The 27,364-nt window shown below is 37.9% G+C and overlaps 1 protein-coding gene across 5 annotated transcripts in view; it reads right to left on the bottom strand.

Annotated features, from left to right (window-relative positions):
- Positions 1-23,902, bottom strand: part of BANK1 (B cell scaffold protein with ankyrin repeats 1) — a 314,872-nt gene extending 290,970 nt beyond the window's left edge. For 3 of the 5 annotated variants that reach the window (XM_044766386.2, XM_044766385.2, XM_044766384.2), the window contains exon 1: positions 20,229-23,902. In XM_044766386.2, the coding sequence (XP_044622321.2) occupies positions 20,229-20,661 (433 nt within the window). In that variant the 5' untranslated portion in view covers positions 20,662-23,902. The remainder of the gene's footprint in view (positions 1-20,228) is intronic. The other 2 variants (XM_070505276.1, XM_044766387.2) reach the window with 2 other exon arrangements.
- Between the last annotated feature and the right edge of the window lie 3,462 nt (positions 23,903-27,364).

A 27,364-nucleotide genomic window follows, 5' to 3' on the forward strand; every position in this document is an offset into this window, starting at 1 on the left:
GGGGCCTAGGGTCACGGTAAACAAGACTTCTGGGGAGAGTTCACACTAGCAAGTGATCAAAACCCTGGGGGCCTCTAGAAAAGTCCTCATCTCTGTTACAGCTCTTGATCACAGCTACACTGCCCCAGTGTGACTCCATTCTCTTCTCATAATGTGTTCAAGAGCCTACTTGTATCAGAACCACTTTGGGAGCTTGATAGAATCAGAATTTCCTGGGATTGGGGCCCGGGGAAAATTCATCCATCATGTAACTAAGAATTAGGGTGATTGTTAAGTCCACTCAAGTTTGAGAATTACTTTAGTCTTTTTTATACTGATACTATTTCTAGTACCATATTTGATGATTATAACTACAATTTTTATTTCTCAAGTTTTGCTGATGTAAAAAAAGAAAATGAAGATTTTAGTCTTTCCAAATGAAGAAAAAAATGCAAATAGTTTACAATGTTATTTATTTATTTAAGAACTGAATGCTTGTGCATAATTCAATGCACTAAAATCATTAACTTGCTCAGTCTGCCTTATTTTACCAAAGGATTATGTTTGACAGCCAAATTGCCTATTTCCAAGACAACACAATATTTGAAATTATGTATCTAAAATTTAGATTGCAATTCTGAAGTGAATATTGTGTTTCTGATGTTTACCCAAAACTATAAAAAGTAATATAGTGATTTAGGGGGATTTTATAACATAATATATTCTTAAGTAAAAGCAATTTTAAGAGTATTCCATCTTACACTAACTTCTATAAAAATTGCTCTTTACTAGTATTACTTCCCATGCTCCAGGTGTTATATTAGGGAAATTAACAGCGCAGAACTCAGGCATAAACCTGGTTACAAGAGTCAAAGTTAAAAAAATTAATGTTCAATTACCTTATGCATGGCTAATATTTTGTACAAGATAGAATACTAAACTCTTTTCTGAACTGAAATAATGAAGCATTGGGAATCCCTGATAGGGTTGTTTTCACTAATATTTGACATTTGGAAGTGTATAATATAACAAGATCTACATGAACTTACAGACAAAGAAACATGATTTTAGAATATGAAGAACCAGAAAAAATTATTACAATTCTTTCTATATTTCTTCTCTCCTATTAAAATGTATAAGCATACTGTCCATCAAAAACTGAAGCTCTACATCATATTAAAAGTTTTAAACATAGAACTATATCAAGAAGAGATGAAAACAAATGTTGTAAATTTATTTTTAAACAATTTTAGAAATCCATTTTATTTATTGAATCTGAATGCTTAATTACTTATGTTTTTTAAAAAGTAGAGAAATAGTTATCCAAACATTGCATTTTCTCCTATATCTTTTCTCTGAGTTTGTAAAAATAAGATAATACTGGTATTTAAAAATTGTACCACTGGAGGGGCTGGCCTGGTGGCACAATGGTTAAGTTCACATGCTCCACTTTGGTGCCCAGAGTTTGCTGGTTCAGATCCCAGGTGTGGACCTACACACCACTTATCAAGCCATGCTGTGGTAGCATCACGCATGTAAAACAGAGGGAGATGGGCACAGACATTAGCTCAGGGACAAGCTTTCTCAGCGAAAAGAGGAGGATTGGCAGCAGATGTTAGCTCAGGGCTAATCTTCTTCTTCAAAAAAAAGGCATTTTATTGCTTGAGCTTAAGGAATTCCTATATCTCAATGTCTGTTTACAATTGTAAGCAAAGTTGAAAATCAGCAACAGATACTTAAAAATAGAAAGAGAGATGAATGATACAGTTCATTAACTGGAAATTCTTCACACTTGGGGACAGTCCTACTTAACAGACCCTCACTCTTCCGCCGTCCTGATCCTCACCAACCTAACGCTTCACAGTTCTCACTCAACACTTGGATTTTCAGATCAGGTGTTTTGAAATTCAACAGGATAATTTACCATAATTATCAACAAGTACCATAATGTTGATAAAAAATACCTCAATATCAATTCCCTAATCATTTATACCTTTTTACATGTTTACCTAATAATCATTTAATGATTATTGTAAAAAACAATTATTCAGACTTTACCAGATATAAATATTATGAAGCACAATTCCTGCCCTTAAAGGGACTGACATACTATAAAAAGGAAACGGACTTTTACAAATTTCCTTAACACAAGGTAGTTTATTTTACTATTTCATTAAGACCTGTGGTTGAAGAATCTTCCAACCTTATTTATTCTAAGATCAGTGTAAAAGTATTACCTTGGAAATAAGGTATCAATAAATCCTTAAGTATCACAAAATGCAGACTGGAACAATTTACAAATCAAAAAATTTTTTAAATGTCCCTGTTTGACATAAAAAAATCTGAAAATGTAACATAAATTAATGTGCAAACCACATTGACCACTACAAAACTATATATACAAAGTGTGCTCTTCTATGTGTGCACACAAACTCACAATTCAAAACAAATATTATCAGTACTTATTTCTGAATGGAGGACTGTGTGTATAATTTATTCTTATATTATTCTCTATTTTTCAAATGTTCTACAATGCACATTTATTACTTTTATAGGAAAATACCCTTAAAAATTATCCCATATGGTTTCACTCATGGCAAACCAGACTGACTCCAATCAAATTTTTATCATTAGGAGAAAATGGTTTCAAAATACTTCCCTCAGGGTTACAAATGGCTCATGTTCTCAGATATTAAACAAAGTGGGCCCATAAGATAATGTCAGTGACCTTTCCCACGGAGTGCTCATCTAACCCAGCGGTCTCCAGAGGTCTGTGTCCTTCAAGGGCTCGAGATGGTATCAGGCTGTAGGTAGTGGCAGCAGACGGCGTCTAGCGCTAGGCCTAGTGGAAGTTTAGCTAAGTATTTCAGGTCATGGACAATCCTCATTCTGTCACTTAAAAGCTCTTCGACTTGGTTAAGTTGTTTGTTGCTCAAGTTGTTTCAGTTTCTTTACCTGAAAAAATGGAGATACTGATCCCTAATTCCTCGGGATAAAATATGAAGCCTGTCTGCCGCGTTAGGGCCTGGAGCCAGCAGTCATCGACATGCAGGGCAGTGATGATGATGGTGATGATTTCAAGGACGCCTACCAAAATGCAGCGAGCGCCTCGCATGTGCCAAGGACTGTTTCGGTGTTTCACAAGCATAATAACTTTAACCTCATAACAACCCTGTGGACAGGTGCTTTCCTTACCCCATTTTGCACTGTGCCAACTGAGGCACTGAGAAGGCAAACAGCTCACCAGGGTTCACACAGCTGTAGTAATAAGAACTGGCACAGCGACAGCAGCGATAACAACAAGGATTATCAAACTGGTCAAATCACCGAATGTGAACAAACAATAATGGGGCTTTCTTTTTTGTTTCACTATTAAAACAACAGTGCATTCCCGAGAGATGTTCCAGTAACAAATAAGTATAAATCTTGCCAAGGGTAACTACCTAAGGGTTACATTGATATGCTCTTCTCATTTTATAAAAGCTATTTCGTGGTGACATGCAGTGTTCTAAGTAGACTGGTGGTGCATGAATGTCTGATGGATAGGACCCTATTTGTGGCATTCACGCTACTCTTTGCTCTCGTTGAGTCCACAGGTGTTTACAAATCTGTATCAGCTTCCTATTGCTGCTGTAAAAAGTTATCACAAATTTAGTAGTTTAAAAGCATATTTAAAAAACAATCAATTTGTAAGATAATAAATTTATCTTACAGTTCTGAAAGTTAGAAGTCTGAACTGGGTCCCACTAGGCTAAAATCAAGATGTTGGCAGAACTACATTCCTTCTGGAGGCCTCAGGGAAGAATCCATTCACTTGCATTTTCCAGCTTCTAGAAACCATCCACAGTTCCTGGCTCGTGGCCCCATTCCTCCATCGTCAGACGGCCACGTTGGGCTGAGTCCTCCTCGTGCTGCCACGTCTCTGCTTCTCCCTCTTCTGCCTCCTTCTTTCACTTGTAAGGACACTTGTGATCATATTGGGCCAAGCTAGATAAGCCAGGATAGTCTCCCCAACTCAAGGTAAACCGATAGCAATCTTAATTCCATCTGCAAACTTAACTCCTCCTTGCCACAAAACCTAACATATTCACAAGCTTGGGGGTTAGGATGTAGACATGTTTGAGGAGCTGTTATTCTGTCCACAACAACATCTGAACACTGCTTTCAGCTCTAGTTCCTTCTCTCCCTTTCCTAAAGCCTTCTTAAGTAAAACAGATACATGTGCAAGTCCTTTCTGCTTCTCCTCACATAGTATTTGCAGGATAACCCTGATTAAATAGCTTAAATGATCATTGTTTAGATTTCTCATTGAGTCAAAGAAATTATACATTAGAAGAATTTTCTAACAGTCAATTAGTAGGGGTTTGAAAATTCCTTTGAGGATGCAAAGCATTAGGCAGGAGGAAATTATTAGCCTTAAATCCTTAAAGTACTCTTTATTGCAGGCATTTTACAATATATTTTAATCACATCTGTATTACAGCTTTGATGATCTTAAATACCCGAATTGCCTTCATTAAAGACAATGTTTTTCTAGCATTTCATTGTAGATACTTCCTTATTTCATTTACCTCCAAGAACGTTGAAAGTAGCAAAACTATCTAAATTTTTAGGATTATCAGTTGGAAACTGTAGTTGTCTATTCTAGCCCTTGTAAGGAATGTTTCTAAGCTGATCTATTAATAGGTAACAATATTGTCTCTTATGTTGCACATTTTTCTATTAAAATGACTTACTGTATACATGACTACTTGATTGCTTTAAAAAAAGAAATGGGGGCCAGCCCAGTGGCATAGTAGTTAAGTTCATGCACTATGCTTTGGTGGCCCAGGCTTTGCAGGTTCAGATCCTGGGCACAGACCTACACTCTGCTCTCATGAAGCCATGCTGTGGCAGTGTCCCACAGACAAAATAGAGGAAGACTGGCACAGATGTTAGCTCAGGGAAAATCTTCCTCAGACCAAAAAAAGGAAGATTGGCAACAGATGTTAGCTCAGGACCAATCTTCCTCAACAGAAAATAAAAGAAATGTTCACATGGGAGGAATAGCTTTCTGATATGGGTATATACATGTGTTTGTGTGAGAATCAAATGAGTTCATTTTGGAGAGGCATATAGTGGTTAAGAGGCCAAGCTTTGGAGTCAGGCTTCCCTGGGGTCCAAATTCAGCTGGCCTCAAGCAAGTAATTAACCTCTCTGAGCCTGGATTCCCCACTTGTAACATTTGGATAACAGCAATCATGAAATCGGTTGTTGTGAGAATTAAATGAGTAAAGTACATACAGCACTTATCAAAGTGGCTGAAACCTGTAAGTGCTAAATAAAATTTGGTTTCACCTTTCTGGAAAGTGAGATCTGCCTTTGGAGACAGTGCTTGCCAATGGGTAAGATGGAAACTCCGGGAGACACAGTGCCGGGCAGTTGTAGAGGAGAAAGTCATTCCCTTCAAATATTGCTCCAATCCAAGGACAATGTCTCAGTTTGGAGCCCTTATGACTTTATTAACTCCGACACTACCAAAGAGAGGGTGACCTATGTGCCCGGAAACTGTCCTTAGCCATAATTTTTTCAATGCTATTTCATTTTCAATCTGTTTATTTGTATGAGTCAACTTCTATTTATGGCAAGTGGTAATAATTTTTTGTTTATGGTAATGATATAAATGTTCCTTTAAAATATATTATATTTAAGATAAAAAACTAAGTTAGTCTACAGAAAAATTTTTCTTAAACAAGAGGATAGGTAGCATAGCCAAAAATTGGAGAAGATCTTATGAGAATGACTGAAATTTGCCAACCACTGTCCTAGGGAACAGTACTCAGAACTGCATTCTGAAATGAGTAGTACTTTCTGGAACAGCAGTTACGCATCAGGAGTTGCCCTCAGCAGTCAGAGAAAACACTTAGTTGTTATTCACCCCTGCTAACTAGTTCTCATGACTGAGTTATACAGATCCTGGCAAGCTTGAGGGTTTTTGAGTCATCCGATGTTGAATTAGAGTGAAGATAAAAAGAAATAGAGCCATTCAGCTTGTCCCATCCCTATTTCACTTAAATACAGTCCCTAAGGGCTGAACCCACCTTTGTGTGTACCCTTTGAACTTAGAACAGGAGATGAAGGATTCATGTTTGAAGAATGAATGGATGAAGGATAATTACTCTTGCATAAGACTACAGAGGCGTTAGTCCACTCTTTCTTGATGAACATTCTCAATCCCGAATGCCTAGAGAAAGCAATTTTAATTTCTGCAGTGTTTTCCTTTTAAGATAAGAGATGTTCAGTGAATTACCATTATGAGCCAATTATTCTTCTGAATAATTAACGTGATCCTCAATATACATAATGCCTCCTGGACATCAGAGAGGTTACAAGGCTTGCAAAAGGTGAAGGTCCCTTGGTGACTGAGCCAGGACTTGATCCAGTGCTATGAAAAAGTATTCCCTATGTTTAAAAACTAGTCAGTCTTTCTTTAGATTAGTTTAATAATCTTCTATGGAGGATTATCTAATCTTTTATCCAACAAATCATTGTGGATTTTCCTCTTTCTGTTTTCTTTTGTTTTTAATATTGTGCAATAGATTCATATGACAGAGAAAAACTGAAATATTTACTAATGACATGTCACCAAATAGCCATAAAATATAACTTTAAAGTGCATATACAAATATTAAATATATTAAAAATACAAAGCTAAACAAGTAAAACTATTAAAAGCAAACATAGAAAAATAAAAACTAGAGGAACACACAAGACAGTTTGTTCTACTGTTTTTTAAAGTCTGTTAAATATTTTCAATTACGTGCATGTATTCTTTTAGAAAAAAGAATAATAAAACAAAATGAGTTAACCTTCTAGACATACATGGAGGATATTAAATTTCATTTGCTTTTAGATCCTAATCGTATTTTTCTATTTGCCCCAGCAGATATTTTAATTAGCTAAATATTGTAAGCTGTATTAAAAGGTTATAGAAATCTTAGTAAAAATAACTAAACTACTTATTATCAGATTAAAAGTTAATTTAACATTGGGAAATGGCTTAAATTTATCTTTGTGTAAAGGTTCTGTGAACTTTTAAGATTTCGTCATAATCAGAGGAAGCCCACCTGCAAACCAAACAACTGAAAGGGAAAGTCCGAACCAGGGCTGTTGGCTAAGAGCAGAGGACTCAGAGGATATTCAGAATTGGGCATTCAGAAATGACTATGCCTTTATTTGTCCTTTTTCATAAACTTAATTAGCTATCCTAACATGACTCTTTGTACAAGTGGATCAGAAAGCATCCATTAACGTGCTTATCTCTGCTGAACAAATGCCAGAGGTTACCCCTTCCTTTACAGAGCATCCAATTTATGTGAGTAATAAAAGTCTGTCGTATTAATGTTGTTTTCTACATGGCCTGTTAAGTTAGTCAATCTCCAAGACATAAAATTCATTCTCTGTCTAAATTATTTGCATTTATATCAGTTGCTGTTGTTTTAGATAGAAAAATATTTCAGCAATAATTTATTTGGGTCACTCTTAATAGCGCATATGTTTGCTTCAAACATGTGTTTCGTTGACAAACATTTCAAACAAGAAAGCATCTGCTTATGGCCATGCAGTCAAGTTGCTCTCAATTTTGGAATGTCTTGATGAATGAAATCCCAATATCTAAGCAATGTGAGGGCATTTACACAGCTTATGATTATCGATACAGTGGCAGGTTTACATAGTGTCATAAGTGAAAATATCTGCAAAATTATTGGCTTGGTTGAGATGTACACATGCTATTTAAATGCCAACTGCATAAACACACTACAAAATATTCTTATGTTAGAACTCCCTATGCACATTCCTAGTTCCATTTCATTCACACGCTTTACTTTCCCTAACAGATAATCACCTTCTGATTTTCCTCCTATTTTCTCTAGCACATCCCATAACCAAAGCTCCCATGTGAATGGTTGGAATTAACCATAAGAGAATTAAAGACACAGACAAATTGTGTGTGCCCTACTCAGCCTACCACTGCTATTTTCCCTCCTCTGAATCTCCTTCAGCTTCTATTCCTATTAGGAGCCTCCCTCCCTCTCACTCATTCAAAGTTTGGTCATCAGTAAAGGGTCAGAACTTTATTTATGCAATGGTATGAGTAGCACTGAGGAAAACATAGCTACAGGCAGGACTACCAATCTCTGGCTGAAAGAATCATCCTCTCAAGAACTATTTGCCAGTTAATAGGAATGATAACTTTGTGCAAAAGCACTTATTTCTGTACCACTGTTGAGATGACAATGCATCTCATGGTTAAATATATTTGTGAAACAACAGATTTGAGGAAATTGAAGATGCACTGTTCGTTGCAGAATTTCTCAGACAACTGGAATGTTCTGATATGCATATTCAAAATTTATTTCACCCCAGGATGCTTTTCCCCAAGAAACATATATGCTACAGAATACAATTTGGACAATACAGTACTAAAGGAATAAAGCCCCGGACTATGAGCTCAGATTGCCCAGGTATTGGCGATAAGGGACGACAAGTACAAGTCACCCTTTGTAATGACCCACATGGCCGCTCACCTACTCACCTGTCAACAGTCATGACAACTATAAATTACAGAGTATCTACTACGCTGCAAGGATTACTAAATGTTCTTTTATCTTTTCATCATAAGACACAGAAAGGTGTTGTAACAGAGTTATCTGAGGTTATACAACCATCTTCTAAGTGATGCAGCTAGGTTTCAACTCAGAATGAGGAACTTACGGCTAGATTTTTACATGCATCAGATCAGAAAATTATTCTAAGGGGTCATATAATAAAGTACTACATATGAACATACTTCTTAATGAAATCTTCTATATTTTCCCAAGGAGAGGCAGAAATGAAATGTATGTTAATTGCTAACTTCTCAGCAGACTGGCCCTCACAAAATAGAAAAGCTGTCCCTTTATGTCCATAATTACAAATGCTTTCTAATCACCCATAGGTTACTCAGAACTAGGAATTTGCTTAGAGGGACCCTCAAAGATCTAGGTGAGACACTGTATAGATTTACACGTTTTAGGGAATACATTTCTCAGATAATTTAAGCAATTCTGAATATATCACTAAAGCTTTACCTATATAACTATAGCTACTATTATTTTTACATATATGATGATATTAGAAATATCTTTATCACAAAAATCAAGAGACTGAGTCAATTCCACTACGATCCAGTTTTTGTGTGTGTGTTTTTGTATGTGTGGTGAGGGCAGGGGGATGACACATGATATAATTGTGGACTAAGTCTCCTTCAAGAATAAAGAAATGAAAATTAATCACATTTTAATTTTAAAAATATGATGTCTAAACAGAATTAAATTCTCAAAATGAGAAAAATGACTGTTATCCATTAACTATCTTCCTGAAGACAACACACAATTTCACACATAGTACCATATAGTTTGTTTTTATAACAGATCATCAGTTTCATCAAGTTCAATTTTTGTGACTACCCAGAGAAACATATGTTTGAGAGATTAGAATGTTTAATACAGTGATGAGAAAAATTAAACTGGAGAACTGAAAGAACATTTCTATGAGGCTCTCAATCCTGAGTTGCATATGTATATGACACCAGAAGTACAGAGAATGAGCCATGTAAACACATTCCTTCTAATAAAAGTGAAAGTTGAACATTAGCTTACGCTGAAAGTACTATTTCCCATTTGACAGGCACCTGCTATGAATGCTCCAGGCACTTTGCAGACAGAATTACATTTAATCATCATGTTCCTATAAAATAGGTGTGCACCCATTTCAGATATGAAGAAAAAGGATCTTAGATAAGTAATCTACTCACTGTCACACAAAAAGTATGTGGCAGATCCCATATTTGAGTTGACATAGATAGATACAGATATCAGTATAGATAATTAACCCACGAATGCAAACACAACTTGGAGCCTTAGTTATCTTTTAAAATAACATTTATCAATGTTAATTTGGAATAATGCATAGGAAAACAGGTGACCCATTAGAAGATTATTTGACTGGTCTGTAACACAAATAAAAATCTTGAGATATTTTAAACTGTAATTCTATATGCACATGCAAAGATCTATCTTGAACTCCTTTAGAAAAAGCATTAATGGGTTTTTTTTCATTTTAACATCTTGTAAAGTTTAATACTAATAAAAAATTATATATTTTCCCTTCCAATAATTTCAATGCACAGGTCACAATTTCCAGTTCATGATTCAACAAACAAATTGCGTGATAAAATGCTACATGAAATGACATTTTAAATATAGAAAGCAGTATCTTGTTACATTTGTTCACAGAACCACATCAAGAAAGTTCAACCTTCATGTGGTTGTAACACGAACAAGTGGAAAGTTTCCAACTTCGTCATTTGACGTAAATAAACCAAGTTACTATATATTTCTTCTGAAACCTAGGACTTTTTATACACAGAATTTTCAACCCAAATTAACTCAATAGAAGATTTTTTTCCTGCTTTTTCTCCCCAAATCCCCCCAGTACATAGTTGTATATTTTAGTTGTGTGTCCTTCTAGTTGTGCCATGTGGGACACCGCCTCAAAGTGGCCTAAGGAGCAGTGCCACGTCCACACCCAGGACCCGAACGGGGGAAACCCTGGGCTGCCGAAGCGGAGCGCGGGAACTTAACCACTCAGCCACGGGGCCAGCCCCTCAATAGAAGATTTAATAGATTTAAATTTGATTCTTCCCAAATCAGTACACAGAGATACAGTGCTTAATGACAAAGACACATCAAGAAATGCATCATTAGGCGATTTCATTGTTGTGCAACCATGATAGTGTGTACTTACACAAACCTAGATAGCATAGCCTACTACACTACAACATACCTAGGCTGCATGGTATAGCCTATCGCTCCTAGGCTACAAACCTGTAGAGCACGTTACTGTACTGAATGCTGTAGGCAACTGTAACACAACGGTAAATATTTGTGCATCTACACACAGAAAAGGTATAGTACAAATATGGCATAAAAGATAAAAAATGGCACACCTGTATAGGGCACTTACCACGAATGGAGCTTGCAGGACTGTAAGTTGCTCTAGGTGTCAGTGAGTGAGTGGTGAGTGACATGAAGGCCTATGACATCACTGGACACTCCTGTAGACTTTATCCACACTGCACACTTAGACTAAATTATCACTATGAAAATACCTCCTGTGGTGGGCATGAGTGGACAGGGGTTCTATCCAAACTGTTGGAGGAATTACGAACTATGTCAGCATTTTATGAGAGTTATCTGGTAATATTTATTCAACAATATTTCATAAGGGAGAAATCAAATCTCTAATGGATTTTATTGGAATTTTTTTTCTGAGAGTTTAGAGCAGTGATACCCAACAAAAAATGTAATGCAAATAACAAATACAAGCCACATATGTAATTTTAGTTTTTTTAGCAGCCACATTACAACAAATAAAAATACAGGGGGCCAGCCCCATGGCCAAGCGGTTAAGTTTGAGCACTCCAGTTCAGCGGCCCAGGGTTCACCAGTTCAGATCCTGGGTGCAGACCGACACAATGCTCATCAAGCCATGCTGTGGCGGCGTCCCACATAGAAGAACTAGAAGGACTTACAACTAGGACATGCAACTATGTACTGGGACTTTGGGGAGGAAAAAAAAAGAGGAAGATTGGCGACATATAGTAGTTCAGGGCCAATTTTCCTCACCAAAAATACAGGAATACCTAGGAGATATTGTGGGTTTGGTTCCAGATCACTGGAATAAAGTGAGTATTACAATAAAGCGAGTCTTGAATTTTTGGGTTTTCCAGTGCACATAAAAGTTATGCTTACACTATACTGTAGTCTATTGAGTGTGCAATAGCATTATGCCTAAAAATAACAATATACACACCTCAATTAAAAATATTTTATTGCTAAAAAATGTTAACCATCATCTGAACCTTCAGCAAGTTGCAATCTTTTGCTGAAGAGTCTTACAAAAAACACAATGACTGTGAAGCACAACAAAACAAAGTGCAACAAAAAGAGGTATGTCTGCAAATAGGCAAAATTCATTATAATAACATTTTATTTAATCCAATAAATTCAATATATTTTCCACATATATCAACATAAACTACTGAGAGATTTTATATTCTATTTTTTGTGCCAAGTCTTTGAAAACTAGTGTGTATTTTACATTTATAGCACATCTTAATTTAAACCAGCTCTGTTTCAAGTGCTCAAGAGTCACATATCTAGTGGATAGCGTTGGGCAGCACAGTGTAGTGATTTTTGCCCATCACATATAGAAAGCATGTAAAGCTTCACTAATCTGATATCACAGACAAATCTGCATTCTACATCCTCATCAGGAAATATAATTTTGAGTTCGCTTTCATTTATTATCAAAATCTTGTATGAAACAATATATAGCAAGAATTGTCAAAATTTATAACTAAGTTATCAACCTGTTTGTGTTTTTATTTAGCAACATTCAGTTTCTCAGACTCAGACAGGAAGAATATAGTTGAACAGACTTACTTAAAGGTGGAGTTTTATCAAGTGACTGTGACAGAAAAAGAGATGGATCAGGGAGTTGAAACATATGCACAGATATGATTGTAATAACGATGCATGGATTCCAATTTGGATAAAAAGGAAGGGATGATCAATAGAAAGAAAAGCTAAGGAATAATTTAGCACTGAACCAAAGTTTTCATAAGAAAAACTATAAACTATTTTCCATTGACATTCACGCTGAGAGAGAGAGGGAAAGAGAGAAAGGCACTCCAGAAACATGGAAGAAAAAAACGAAAGAAGGAAGGGAAACAATGAGACACAACACTTAAACACATGAGAAAATCCATTTAACATGTGTTCCTAATGGAATTTATGGAACTTGTCAATGAAAGTTTTCGTAGGAGAAAATCCCTTTTGGTGTGATGCCATCAGCTTTTGAGTACAATTAAACTGCTATAGTAGCACTCATCTTAAAACAAAAATAAAGATAAAATCCTTTCCTTGATGCCGCATCTCCTCCAGCTGCCACCATCTTTCTACTCTCCAGCATCTAAGCTTTCAAAAGGGTTGTCTACAAGGCGTCCACGTCCTCATTTACCTTCCCCTTCAACTCATTCCAATTTGGCTTTTATCACCTCTACTAAAGCTATTTACTTCTGTCCCTAAGGTCATCCATAAGTTTCGTGATGCCAAATCTATTGGCTAAATTTCAGTCCTCAATATACCTAAACTACTGAAACAATTTGGGCCGGTTCACCACTGTTTTCTTCCTGAAATATTCTATTTTTGAATTCTTACCATTATACTCTTTTGCTTTCCTTCTTTTCTTTTTAGCCTCGCTCAATCACACTGGACAACTTCTCCTTCTATCGACACTTAAATGTTTGCTTTCCACTCGTCTCTATCCTGGGTCTTCTTTTCTTTCTATTCTAAATGCTTTCCTATGTTATCTTATTTACTCACGCATTTTAAACGCTATATTTTTCCCAATTTTGTATCTCCAGTCTGAAACACCTTTCTGAGCTCCAGATCATAATATCAAATTGCTTACTTTACACCTCTACCTGAATATTTCTGTTACCTCAAATATAACATTTCCAGAACTGAAATTTGGATGTCAATCACACTGGACAACTTCTCCTTCTATCGACACTTAAATGTTTGCTTTCCACTCGTCTCTATCCTGGGTCTTCTTTTCTTTCTATTCTAAATGCTTTCCTATGTTATCTTATTTACTCACGCATTTTAAACGCTATATTTTTCCCAATTTTGTATCTCCAGTCTGAAACACCTTTCTGAGCTCCAGATCATAATATCAAATTGCTTACTTTACACCTCTACCTGAATATTTCTGTTACCTCAAATATAACATTTCCAGAACTGAAATTTGGATGTTCTCTCATGCCCTCACAATTTCCTCCTGCTCCTTCAGTCTTTTCTATTGGAATAAATGACAACGTCATGATCCTCCCAGTTTTCCATGTCACAAACCTAAGAGTCATTCTTTTCATCTCTTTCCCCCTCAGGCTCTGTACGTACTATCTTACAAAAGGTATGTAAATAACAGTTCTGAATAAATCTGTCCACTTGTCCCTATATTTTACTGTTTGGTAAACTCCTAACAGTTCAACAATTCCCATGAGCCTTCTTCCAATCCATTGTAACAAGAATAGCTCAAGTGGTCTTCTAGAAACAAAAATCTAGTCATGTCATGCCTCTGTTTTAAAACTCTTCAATAGCTTCTCATAATACTTAGGGGATTTTTACACAGACTTATGCAATTTAGTTTCAGTTTACTTTCCCACCTTCTTCTTCCGCAACTCTCCCCCTTGCTAATTATAACACTCTGAGTGTAACCTTGTCAAATCTTGAAAAAGTTTTGTGATTCTGAATTTCATTCCTTCACCTACATCATTATATTTAATTGATCCCACTGAACTTCCTTAATTTGTGCCTATCTCTCCAGTTGAGCAAGAGCACATTGAATTCTGATCCTGTTTTCCAAAGTAATCATTTAATCCCATTATTAACTATCACCTGCAGCTCAATAAGGATATTATACTTTCTACTCTGTAACAAAAAAAATATGTTGATCAAGGACCAATCTTGGAAGTACAATACTTCTATTTTGCTTTAGACTAATACCAATCCACTGATATTGGATATAAAGTTTTCATAATGGTCTGTCAGTGATGTTATTTTTACTCATTTGCCAGCAAGATTGAGATAATAGCTAGTAAGTTATGCCACTTTTATACCTCCACTCCGTCTTTTATGAAAATAAACGTCAAAAGCATTCTCTCACTCTGTATGCCTCAATTTAAATATATTTTTAAAATTTGACAGAAACAGCATGCCATAAATTTTTCAGATAAAAACATCCTTTTAACATGAAGAAAACAGTTATAATTTTATAATTAGTATAATTTTACAACTACATAATTCAAAACTCTAAACTTCTTAATAGTGCTTAACTCTTAAAATGTTCATCTTTGAGTGAATAATTTCCTCATCAACTCTAGAGACTTCAAGTTTAGAGAAAAAAATAACTGCATGGACTTTCTTCAAACTTCAGTAATAAAGCCAGAAAACTCCAAATATTCTTATGTGGAGACTCCTAGACTTACTCATAATGCACCCTATTCTCAGCGCATAAAAGCACTAGATCTAATTCCCAGATTAACTTTGAATGGAAGATGCATAACAGATATCTTTTCAACAATAACAACACTTTCTAAAAGAGAACAAGCTTATGGGAATAAGAGTGGCAGTGTTTGAGAAATAAAGGTACACTAGTCCAAACTCTTTTTTTCCTTCAAAAAAGAGAAATTCATTCAAACTAGCTCACGTAAAGAGAAAAGTCATTGTAAGGCTACCACAGACATCTCATGGACAGACAAGCTCAGATAAACAAGTGCAGGTAGGTCTTCTATGGCCTGGAAATGGAGAGTCAGAAATGAAGACTCCTCCCTCTGCCTTTCAGTCCTCTTCAATTCTCTCATCTCATCTTCTTTCTAACTATCCATCTTGCACATCAGTCAACTGGCTGTCATCCTCTATTGCATATCACATCAAACAGTGACCTTCCACTGACAAGGGTCTCATTATCTCTTGTTTGAAAGGAAAAGAGGGGCTTTGTTGAGTCCAACAAATCTGTAAAAGTCAGACAACAGGCACTATTAGCCATTAAGCCGCCAATGGGCTGGCTTCCTTTGAATCAAGTGCCTATTCTTGGCCCAAGAGAGTGTTTTGCAGAATCGGGATGATATAAGTTCTACCCATTTTACATGGTATAGACGGACAGGATATGATAAAGGAAGGGTCTCTGGCCTATAGATATGTGCCTGTAGTGAAAGGTCTAAACTTTTATTGAAAAGTGATATAAGAAAATTAAGGAATTACCTCATTAACTGAAACCAAGGTAGATTTTTGCCTCAGTTTTATCTCACTCATTTTGCCAATAGTGGCATAGTAGTTTACTAATTGTACTAAAAAAATGCAGTTGTCCCCTGAGACTTTTAAACTGTATCGATCTATTAAATGTAAATAAAATGTGATAGACCAATGTGGAAAATGTGTAAATCTTAGAGATTCTTCAGTCATAAGAAATCTTCTACAATTTGTCATTCCAGTGACATGATTTTATAGAATCATACCCTTTTGTGTTTCTCTACCTTCTAAAAAAGACATGGTGACTTAGAAGTTACAACTTTAACAGTTTAAAAAAGTTTTTGTATGAAATGAAAGAGCACAATGAATTATTAAATATTTTCATCTGATTATAGTGAACAATGCAACTTCTAGTCCAAAGTAGGTGCTAACCTTCTGATGCTCTCACTTATCGAGTACTGTGATATCCGTATGAATCCAAAATAGAAACACAATAAATGGCAGCTCTTAAGAGAAGGTCAAAATTTCAAGTGTTCTTGACACTATGTTACTCTTCTGAAAATTAGGCATGACCCCATGGGTAACTTGGAACAAAAAAGGAATGAGAATATTGATCCTGACAAAAGGATGAGGCTTAGTCCTTAGCGTGGATCATGACAAAAAATGAAGCATATAGTAAATGGAACTCAAAGTCAGAAACTGTTCTTGTACTTTTCAGTATGTCTTCCTTATAGGGTGGAACACATAAAAAAATGAAGAAATTGGAATTACTAATATGGAAAAGTGGTACAGGAGCTTAAAAGAAAGGAAAATATGACATGTAGTTAGTGTGATAAAACATAACTTACTTTAATGAACTGGATACAAAGGAAATCTTATAAAAGACCACAGGCGTTGATGAATTACTTCTCATGATTACAAAGGGAAGTAGTCTTTCTGGACTTTTTCAATGTGGAGCACTTGGAAACAACAAAGAAATTCTGCCCAGTGGTCTATGTCTAAAAGGCCCATTATTTTTCTCTGAGTGAAAAATAAATACAAGAGGGGATAATTCCACACAATATCTCATATTTTCACCACCTGGACTATTTCAATGTCTGCAGCAAAATTTAGATACCATTCTGTATATTTAAAACAGGAAAAAATTACAAGGCCATATAACAATTTATTCTAAAATAATAACTTCCGAAATGTTTGCTCTTCCTATGCTTATTTCATAACTGTCTCCAAAATTACACTTAAGATATTCTATAATATATAAAGAAAGTAATAAAATAGTAACTGTAACGTAGGTGATCAGGTAATAGCCATTTAAATTCTTAAAACACTATTTATATTTAGCAGGAATGATATTCTCTACTTAACCCTGGATTTTTTTTTAAGCCAGCAGTAAATATTTTGGTAAAATAGATTCGCCATCTTCTTATAATTTGATGAAGTATCCCACAGTTCTCAATTTGACGCTTAGTTTTTCACATGTATTTATATATATATTTTTAATTGAGTCACAAATGGTATTCTGTGATACGGGAAAATAAAACATGCTCTCATTTTGTCCTATTCAAGTCTCATTTTCTTCTTTCCTGTAACTGCTCTACTCTAACACCCTTTTAACCAATCTATCCTTACTTCTTTTCACTGTGGATTCCTTCTTTCCTCCTCTCAGAACTATTAACCACAATATTTCTACAAGGATATGGCGGTGTCTTACTACAGGAAGCCATACTCTAATTTTTTTTCATGTGGGAGCTTGATGGCTTCATTCATTTAAGCTTTCCCCCATGTCAACATGAAGCAGTTTCTCAACAAGAACTCTACCTTTTATATGTAAATGTGACACTATTGACCAATGACCCAAGATTTAAAATAATAGCTACCATGTATTAAGCAATTACTATTTGCTGTGCCCCTCTGAAAAGCACTTCACATGCTTTTCCTCTTTTAATCTTCAAAACCACTCTTTCAAATAAATGTTATTGTTTTCCCCGCTTTTTTAAAGTGGGCAAATGGAGATAATGACAGATTTAGTTATTTAGCCAAGACATAGAGTGGATAAGCAATGAAGCTTGACTGGCTATGAGGCAATCAGAGTCCAGAGGCCATCGTAAATAGGGCATGGTCACCTATAATATGTGTTCAGAGAGATGTACCAGAAAAGTGCCCTCTGCTTATCATAAGTAGAACACCAAATACACTGCTGTGGAAGCCTGAGCAATTAGATCTTAGAGAACTAGGCCATATTAACTATTCCATTTGGTATTCCACACTGGTAAAGTGAAAATGCCCTAAGACAGCTACCGCTCTTTAAAATCTCAGCAAAAATAACCTTATCAGGACATTTCCAGCTGATCTGAAGACAGCAAGTTTTACCAGCCACCAGAGTAGAACCAAGATACTCTCTTGGAAGGAGAAATCTAGGATGTTGGCTATGTTGGAAGACTGAAGTCAAAGTATAAAGCTTCAAACTTTCAAGAACTTCAAGGATGAGGAGAGACCTAAACAACCAGTGTTCCTCACAAGCTGCATATAAGCATGTAGCACACGGTGAGACGGGATAGGTGCTGTCTGCTTTTAAGCTAATAATTCAACTCTCTTCATAAGACGCATCAAATAATATTAATAAAAATACAAAAACTATGAAGTAGAGAATAATCTGTGCTTTAATAAACAAACACCCCTTACTGAAGGTAACAGTTAATATTAAATTTTAAAAACTTTCGTTTTGGGATACAGCAAAGGAAGAATTTCTCTTTTGGACATTGATGGACAGTATCTAGTTAAACATAAACCAGAAAATACAATGTAATCGGAATTTTCATCCACTGTGCATCATTCTTCCATCGTTGTAGTCCTGGCTATCACACCTTTCCTGCTTCCATTAAAGGACGTGGTGGATACTCACAGATTTCTGTGGTGACAGGATCCACAGATGTCACTACAAGCACACCACACACAGACTGCTAGAAATATATTATCTGCAGAGGCATGATACGGTGTTTACTTAGATGGTGTTTACCAGTTTACACTCGTATTACTACACAACTCTTGCAGGGGGATAAAAGATTGTTGGTGAAGCGATGTGATCTTCAAATAATTATTACTTATCGGACCTCGGATAAATCACTCCTTGGGTCTCAATTTTCTCTCCTCTGAAATGAAGCAGTTGGACTAACTGACCTTTAATGTGCTACATTAAGCTAAAGTCCCCGACGCTGTGGAGAAGCTCGCCTGAAGCAGAGAGAAGGGTCATACAAAACAGCTTTCCATTAATCAGAGGATTAATCCGAACCAGCTCCCTTAGAAGACTGCTCATATCTAGGAACGGACACGGGTTAACACAAAACGGCTCATTACAAGAAAAAGCTCATTGCTTTGGCCAAATAAGGAGGTAAGTGAAGCAAGTGATAATATCTTATTGGGAAGGACCAAAGGAGATGGGGAAAACGCCCAAGGAGGAACAGAACTCAGAATGAAGAAGGAGTTGGTTCCCATCACTCCAGCGCCATTCCTAACGGCAAATGCCTCACGGTATCACTTGAGTACTAAGAGAAATAAAAGCCGTTTTCTAGCGAAACTGATCAATCTAGAAGTTTGAAACCAATCGCAGCCCATTCTGTTTGACTAAACTGCTAGGCTGAAAGCGCACCAGAGCTAGCCCGCCCAGGGCTCCGCGGGCGGCGCAGGCGCAGCGCGCACCCTCCCGACAGGGGTTCGCAGGCGGCCACATCCCGGCCCCGACGCCTCTGGTCACTTCCCGCTGCAAGTGAGAAGCAGTCTTCTAAAATTTACATGTTAAAAAAGGCACTAGGCAAGAAAAACAGCTACAGCCAAAATTACATTACCCAAAAAGTGCTAGCAAGCTATAAGAAATTCTAGTCAGCAAATGAGAATTTCACTCGGATTTTCTTGTTGCATTTCTAACGGTGAACCCCTGCAGCAATCTCAATACCCAAGTGAAGGATTTTTTAAAAAAATCTCAAAACTAAACACTTTTTATAACCATTATAAAGTTCAGAAACGCTTCCCAAAGAACTGGAACAACCGATAGCAGCCCCTTCGACCTGTTCAACGCGCGTGCGCTGCGCCGCGCCGGGGGGCTCTCGGGCGCGTGCGCGAGCCGGCGCCGGCGCGCGCTCACGGACGCCGCGGGTTTACGCACAGCTTCACGCAGGCGCGTCGCCTGAACGTTCGTTCCGAGACGCCCGGAGAAGCCGGTAACCCCTGTCCCGGTGCTCTGGAAAGTTCCGGGGCCTGCGCCGCGGCGGGCAGCGGCGGTGTACCGTGAGCCGCCCTCCTCACGCCCGCCGCGCCGGCCCTGCGGGCCCCCGCCACCCCAGACACGCGACCACCCACCTGGGGGCGCTGGGCCGCAGGGGGAACGCGCCTGGCTCGCGCCCGGCCCACCCGGCGCCGCGGGCAGCATGGCGGCGGCGAAGACGGCGGCCTCTCCTCCGCCTGCCTCTCCTCCGCCGGCCTCCGCGCTGCCCTCCGCGGCCGCCCGGAAGCGCACCGGCCGGAAACGCGGCCGGGAGGCGCCGGAGGAAGCGAAACTGCCGGCTTTCTCGCCGCTTGGCGAGGCTGCCGGCGTCCCCAGCGCTGCCCGGCCCTGCGCCCGCCTCACCTCTTCCCCCGGAGGCCTCCCGGTGCGCTGCGTCCAGCCGCGGCCTCCAGCCCGCCGTCGCGTCGGGGCCAGGCCGCGCTCGAGGCGGCCGCGTGGACGGGCACCCATGACGGAGAGAGGGACGGGTGGGCGAGGACGTGCGGCCTCGTTGAAAAGAGGCTGCATGGCTCCGGGACGCTCTGGGCGACGCTCGTCAATTACGAACTGCTTTCAGATCCCACGTGAAATGTGTGTCCTGCTCTTGCTCCCGATCAGAAGTGGGCCCAGTACAAGTTAGCTGTGGATCTAAAGAGGTCCTCCAACGAGAGTTTTCCTTGTTTCTTTGCTTGAAAGACTGAGAAATACTCAGAATTTCCCTAGAGCCTTAAAGTAAATGTCCGTTCTTCCCTCAAGGATCACTAAATTAGAGATTTGCCTTTTGAAGTTGAAAATATCTTTGAAGATCAATTTGAAGATTTGCTAATAACTTGTGGTTTAAATGTCCCTCTTCTCTTTTTAGGAAAAAAACCTGAAAGGAAAGCTTGTGTACTAACTCTCTCACAGTCTTTTTAAAGCATACCGTAAATAGAAGTATCAAAATGTTAACTTTTTTCACACAAGTGGATTTGTTTGCATACTTTGTAACATAAAGAAAACTTGGAGAAATATGTGAAATGTCAAGTCTTGAAACTTGAAGTATCTAAACTATTATAGTTTAAATATGTAAATAGTTTTAAACTTTATCTGCTTTCCAATAGTTCTTTAACCTCATTCTTCATTTTAGGTTGATCTTCTTTTTGGAAAGAATGGACTGAGAGATTTTTATCTAACATGAAATAATACATTGACCACTTGATTGCCTTCTCTAAATGCTTGTTTGCTAAGAGGCCTCAGTATAGTAGAGACAGAGGGTTTGGATTACAGGGTACATGTAAACTCGGTCGGTATTTTCAGAAATTCAGTGTTTAGGAAAGCGTAAGTCTTAAAGTAACGCCTTGGGGAACAATGTCCTAATTGATGCGTTTGCTAGTGTATATATATATATATATATTCTTCACAGAAGAGACTGACCAAGATTTTGAGGAGGAAGGAAGGAGCATAAACACTCCAGCTTAGGCTCCCGAGTTAAGTGTCCAAATCTTCAAAGTCATCCCAGTTTGTTCTATGGAAACACAACGCTCCCTCTTCTCCAGGCAAAACTTGGCTGATGAGGACGGTCTTCGATAGCAAATGGTACCTGAAACACACATGGAGCAGCCTTCCTGTAGGAAGATCCCTGCACGGGAAGCCGGGAGGCTGCGGGCGCCATCTTGACTCTCCGCCTTGCAGTCTGGGCACCAGGGGCAATTAGTATTTCTGAGCCTTGCCTAATCTCAGCTAAATGAGGAATCTGGAGTAATTATATTCAATCTCTGCCAGCTATACAGTTTTATCATTGTCTCCCCTAGTACATGTCGACTAAATAAGACGTGCAACACGTGAAAATTGAGTACATTTTCAGATGCTCACTTCCAGTATTTACATCAATATGATTCTGGTAAATGGAAAATTGGAAACAAAAATGTGTTTAAAATTAAAGACTGGCTTTAAAAAACTATTTAATAAGACTTTGTGTTAGAAAATCTTTAAAATCTTCTACTAAAGTTCAAAATTTACTCCAGGTTTCTATTTGTTTCAGGTACTGAATGAGAGCACAGTGCTTGTTTAAGAGTTATGAGGTAACATTTCAGCCCATTTACTTCTTTATTCTTTTGTTTCATTACTGTTGCTGTTAACAGCTGTCCTGTTTTAAGTATTCTGTGTGCCAAGCACTGTGTTTTTTTCACAATGTTCATGTCATTGGTTCTCAAAACAACGTGGCTTTAAGCATATTTTACAAATGAGGAATCTGGGTTTTAAAAGTTTTAAGTGACAGAGCTGGAACGCAGTCCTAGATCTGACTGCGTAGCCTGCCATCTTCATGACAACCCTCCCTTTCTTTGAAGGCCACATAAAGTCATTGCTAAAGATTATGTGGACATCACAGGCCAGGTCATACCTACATGCATATCGAAAAATCGCTTTTGTTTTCCTACCCACATTCCTACAGAGCAGTAATCCCACAGAAATGAACATCGATATCCTTAAAACTAGGCCTGAACCACGCTCAGAATTCATAACGATGTTGGCGCTGTTTGGTTGAGGGTATGTAGCATTGTTTTCACAAGAGAGGAAAATGTGTGGCAATCACACACACATGCAGGGACCTAAGTCTTACATATGTTCTCTGCCCATGAATTTCTGAAAAGATACTACAGAAATGTTTTCACTCATTTCGGTCTTATTTCTCAGTGTCGGGCACATCTTTCATCACAGTTGACCTTGTTTCCCCCCTGCTTTCTCCCTTCAGGAAATGACACTGTCTGAAATGCTGGGTTATCTCTTGGTTCACATTTGTTCTCTGGGATGAGGCACTTAGTTGTTCTCACACTGAGATGCTTTTCAGTCAGAGTGGTCCCAGCAGCAAGTAATCACAGGTTTCTGATTTTACTTCTGTTACACAATGACAAAAAATGCTAGCCACAGTTGGTTTCGTGTTTCTCAATACATCAAACTGTTGGATCCATTGACTTCTTCCCGTGCATTCTTTCTCCTAGCGCCGTATTGACGGCTTCATTGTTATTATCCCACTCAGTGGAGGTGATCCGAGCCTCATGCTGACTCCGTGTTCTGATAAATGGACGGGTGAGGCTGTTTGCTGCTGCCCTGTTGCCGTTGCCATGGCTGATTCCTTGTGCCCTTTGCAGACTGGATGCTTTTGCTAATGCTGTTGGCTTAATTCTACTTTTAGATTCTGGATACCTTCAAAGAACAAAACTGGCAATTTCCTAAAACAGCAACCTATATAAAAGTGAGATAGTATTTGCTTCTTCATGGCTGTTTACTACTGGAGGATTTCCCTCTTGAGGAACACGTCCAGATCTTTAGACACTGAATTATATTATACTCATAGTGTGTCATTATACTTCTTATTTGCTAGCTCAAGACTAGACCAAATACCAGGAAGGTTTGAAGGAAATTCCTAGCAATAATACCTTTTGTGTTGTTATTGAAAGGCTTTCTTCATTGTCTTATCCTTCCTCACATTTTAACTGAATCCTTTAATACTTATCTAACTGTGTAATGGGCCCCCTAAATATGTCCACATCTTAATCCCCATAAGCTGTGTCTATATTAACTTACATTACATGGAAGGTGGCGTTAAGTTAGGGATCTTGAAATGGGAAGAGTATCCTAGATCATCCAGGTAGGCCCAATGTAATCACAAGAGTACTTAGGTGGAGGTAGGAAAGTCAAAGAAGAGACATGATGAGGAAGCAGAGACTGGAGTAAAGTGCTTTGAATATGGCGGAAGGGGCCACAAGCCAATGAATGCAGGTGCCCTCTAGAAGCTGGAAAAGGCAAAAAAAAAGAAAAAAAGAAAAACGGATTCTTCCTGCACAACCTCCAGAAGGAACCAGCCCTGCTGACACCTGACTTTAGCCCAGTGAGACTGAACTTGAACTTCTGACCTCCAGAGCTGTAAGATAATAAATTTGTGTTGTTTTAAGACACTGAGTTTGTGGCAATTTGTTACAGCAGCAACAGGAAACTAACACATCAACTTATGGTGATAAATTGAGTGTTTGAGGAGATTCATAAATAAGGAAATTTGTTTATATTCTTCTAAATAAATGTATGTTAGAGAGTGTTCAATTCCCTTTACTGTTCATTTGCTGAGTCCCTATGGAGTGACACTTCCTTGCTAACTGGTGGTTGAGGTAGCTCTTTGGTATTCCTTCCTCCAGGGCTCTTTGCATTGTGTGCTTGCTTCCCTTCTGTAGTGACTGAGTAGATGTGCTGAGTCTTCTCTTTTCTGTTCATCTGAGGATGACTTTTGGAATTCATCAAGTTTGCTGCTGATGCTGTAGCTGACACCATCCCTCCTCCACGCCCCTGCCTGTGCTAACAAGTCAAAGTGGGTTTGCTGGAAAGGAGCCTGCTCGGTGGAGCTGCGTTTTAACAACCAATACGATAAAACATTTGAATGTCAAGAAATGTAGAAGTCTCCATTTCTTTTTTTGGTTGTTTTGGCTTTCTTTGTGAAAGCTGATGATTCGCTTCCATTTTTACCCTGTAATTATTGATTAGATTAGGGTTTAAGCCCCACTTTCTACCCAACTTATAATAATATTTTCCTTAATACATGACTTACCATGGGTCTCTCAAAATCTGAACCTGTTAGCTTCACTCCTCTACAAGATTGATAAAAGGAGACATTGCTCCTCATGTTTTCATTATTCACTTATTAATTCATTCAAAAGGATAGTAAGTGCTTACCATATGCAAGACACAGCGCTGGGCACTGGATATACAGTGATGAAAAGATGTGACCCTTGCTTCCAAAAACTCTGCCTTCTAGACATTCTCCTTCAGTTTTTGTGGAGAATTGTGTAAGATAAAGAACTAGTAAATGGTTTTATGGTAATTGAAAAATGTCTTTGGAACACTGGATGGATCAAGAATATTCTTGTAAATAATGTGATTGTTGGGCAGTTTCCTTTATAAATAAATGATAGTAATGAAACATTGAAATTGGGAGTATTTGGAACCAGAAAACAACACCAGGAAGTCGTTGGAGAAAAGTTTCAACAAGAAGAGAAGCAAAGATAATGTTTCGGCCAGTGGTGTAACTAGCTATTGTGCTTAGGGCAGGTTCTACGAATTGTGCCCCTTGACACGATCCAAGAAATGGAAGAGAATGTAGAAGGTATTTTCCACATCTACCACAAGTTTCCTAGGGTAGTGAGTAGCCTGTTAACAGTTTAGAAGAAAAGAAAATGCTGGCATTTATTTGAGGCAAGTGAAGTAAGTTTCCTTCTAAAGTCCAGATCATGTTGTATTACGACAGGAAAAGCAAAAGTCATTGCAGTCGATGTCTGAAACACTCATTCAGAGAAGAAAAAACAGTTAGCCTAGTGGACTTTTTAAGAAGAGCTTAAAAAAGGGAATAACAGAAAGTGACATTTTATGGTGAAAATTCTCACTAAAAGACTGAGTTTTCATTTTCCAAAAGCAAATAACAGAAATTTTTCTAACATGAAACCAATACCCAGAGAACACTGTCTCCTGCAGATCTTCTGAGAGTTCATTGTGCTCCTTCCCTCTGGCTAGATTAGAGTGCATTCCCCACCTTTTGAGAGACCAGCTCTGCGGTACCAATTTGTCTTTTTAAGAGGACAACCGTGGAGGATTTCTGCTGTCCTGGTGAGTGGTCTGTGAGATTTCAGGATTGAGGGCTCTCATTGACATAGACGCTACGTTCTGTTGCAATACCTCATATAGACCTCATTGATCCTGAGCTTTTGAGGAATGCTAGAGGAAATCTCTGGCCATACGGATTGGGATAACTGAAAGATATTTCTTCATGAAGATCTTCTGGAATCAAAAGCATCATGTATGCTTTTGAAGGAAAGAGAAGACATTATTCAGGAGTGATTTCTTTGTGAGTCTAGGTCAAATTTACATGGGAGAGGGATATTTAAAACTATATTGAGAATAGATAAGAGTTTAAGTCATGGGAATAGCTACTTCCTGGGAGGTAGATCGAATAGCTGTGAAAACAGAGGAAGGAAGAGGTGTAGTGACTTTGTCTGATGGCTAGAGATGGGAGTGGGTGGGAGAGCACTTTAAAACATTTTTCTGAGGGATCTAAGGACTACATTTAATCCTGTGAGTGCCACTGAAAGTATTTTGTATAGATTTTCTTACATTTGTTTCCTACTGAAGAAAGATCTGCTTTCAATTTTGGAAAAGACAATAATATTGAAAAGTAACTGAAATAGAAGAAAATAAATGTAAAAATTTAGGATTAAAAAGAAAAGTTATTTTTCCCTCTATAAATATTTACTGAGCATTTTCTGTGTGTATAATAATCTAATAATGGTATATCAAGGATGGACACTTCATGTGCTAAAATATATAATTCATAAAAAGCCATTAATAGTATAATAAACAGAGTTAATAAAAATTAAGAATAAAAGAATTTTGTTTTAGAGACACAATGAATACTTGCCATGAAATAGCACTAATGAATTTGAAAAAAGTGAATTGGAAAACAATTATAATGGGTTATTTTCTAGTCATTCAACAATTATGTATTGAGTACCTACTATGTGTCATGGTTTCTATCCTTAGAGTGTTTCTCGTACGACGAAAGATCGTAATTGTAATGAAATAATTGCAATAGAGTATTCCAATGTTGTAATAGAGAAGGGACAATGTTCTTACAGAGCAGCCTGGGTCCTATAGGATGCTTGGCAGATTAGGAAGGCAGGGTATAGGGAGGCTTCCAGTGAGAGAAACCTCCCCTGAGGATCAATGATGCCCATGTCTGCCCAGTCTAACATAATGAAAATACAGTCTCTAAAGTAATCTTAATTCAGGAAAAGGCAAGTGCCCCTTGGTAAGCTGAAACTATTTTCACAAGTGAATTCCAACCTACACTGAAACAAACAAAAAATTATGATACATCAGTAGAACTACTGTAGTATAGAGCTAAATATGTCCCTTTATTTCCTAAATCTTTACTATAACTTATTCATTATTTTAATACCCTTAGCAAGTGGTAATCTGTTTTCAGTCTTCTTCTCTTCAAATTCTGATGGAAGTAACTGGACAGATAGTAACTGAATTGCTGATAGTTTCCCCTTTTATACCTTTCATACTTAGTAAAAACGGATCCAATTTCAGTGACTAACTGATACATTACAACTGCTGTCTTGCCAGCCACTTCTTTTTTTTTTAATCAGAAAGTTTACCTTAGAGAAGAAAGAGAGAAGCTACATGTGAGGCAAGCGTATCGTTTTGA

This window comes from Equus asinus, chromosome 3, assembly GCF_041296235.1.
Source record: "Equus asinus isolate D_3611 breed Donkey chromosome 3, EquAss-T2T_v2, whole genome shotgun sequence".
In the NCBI taxonomy this organism is placed as follows: Eukaryota; Metazoa; Chordata; class Mammalia; order Perissodactyla; family Equidae; genus Equus; species Equus asinus.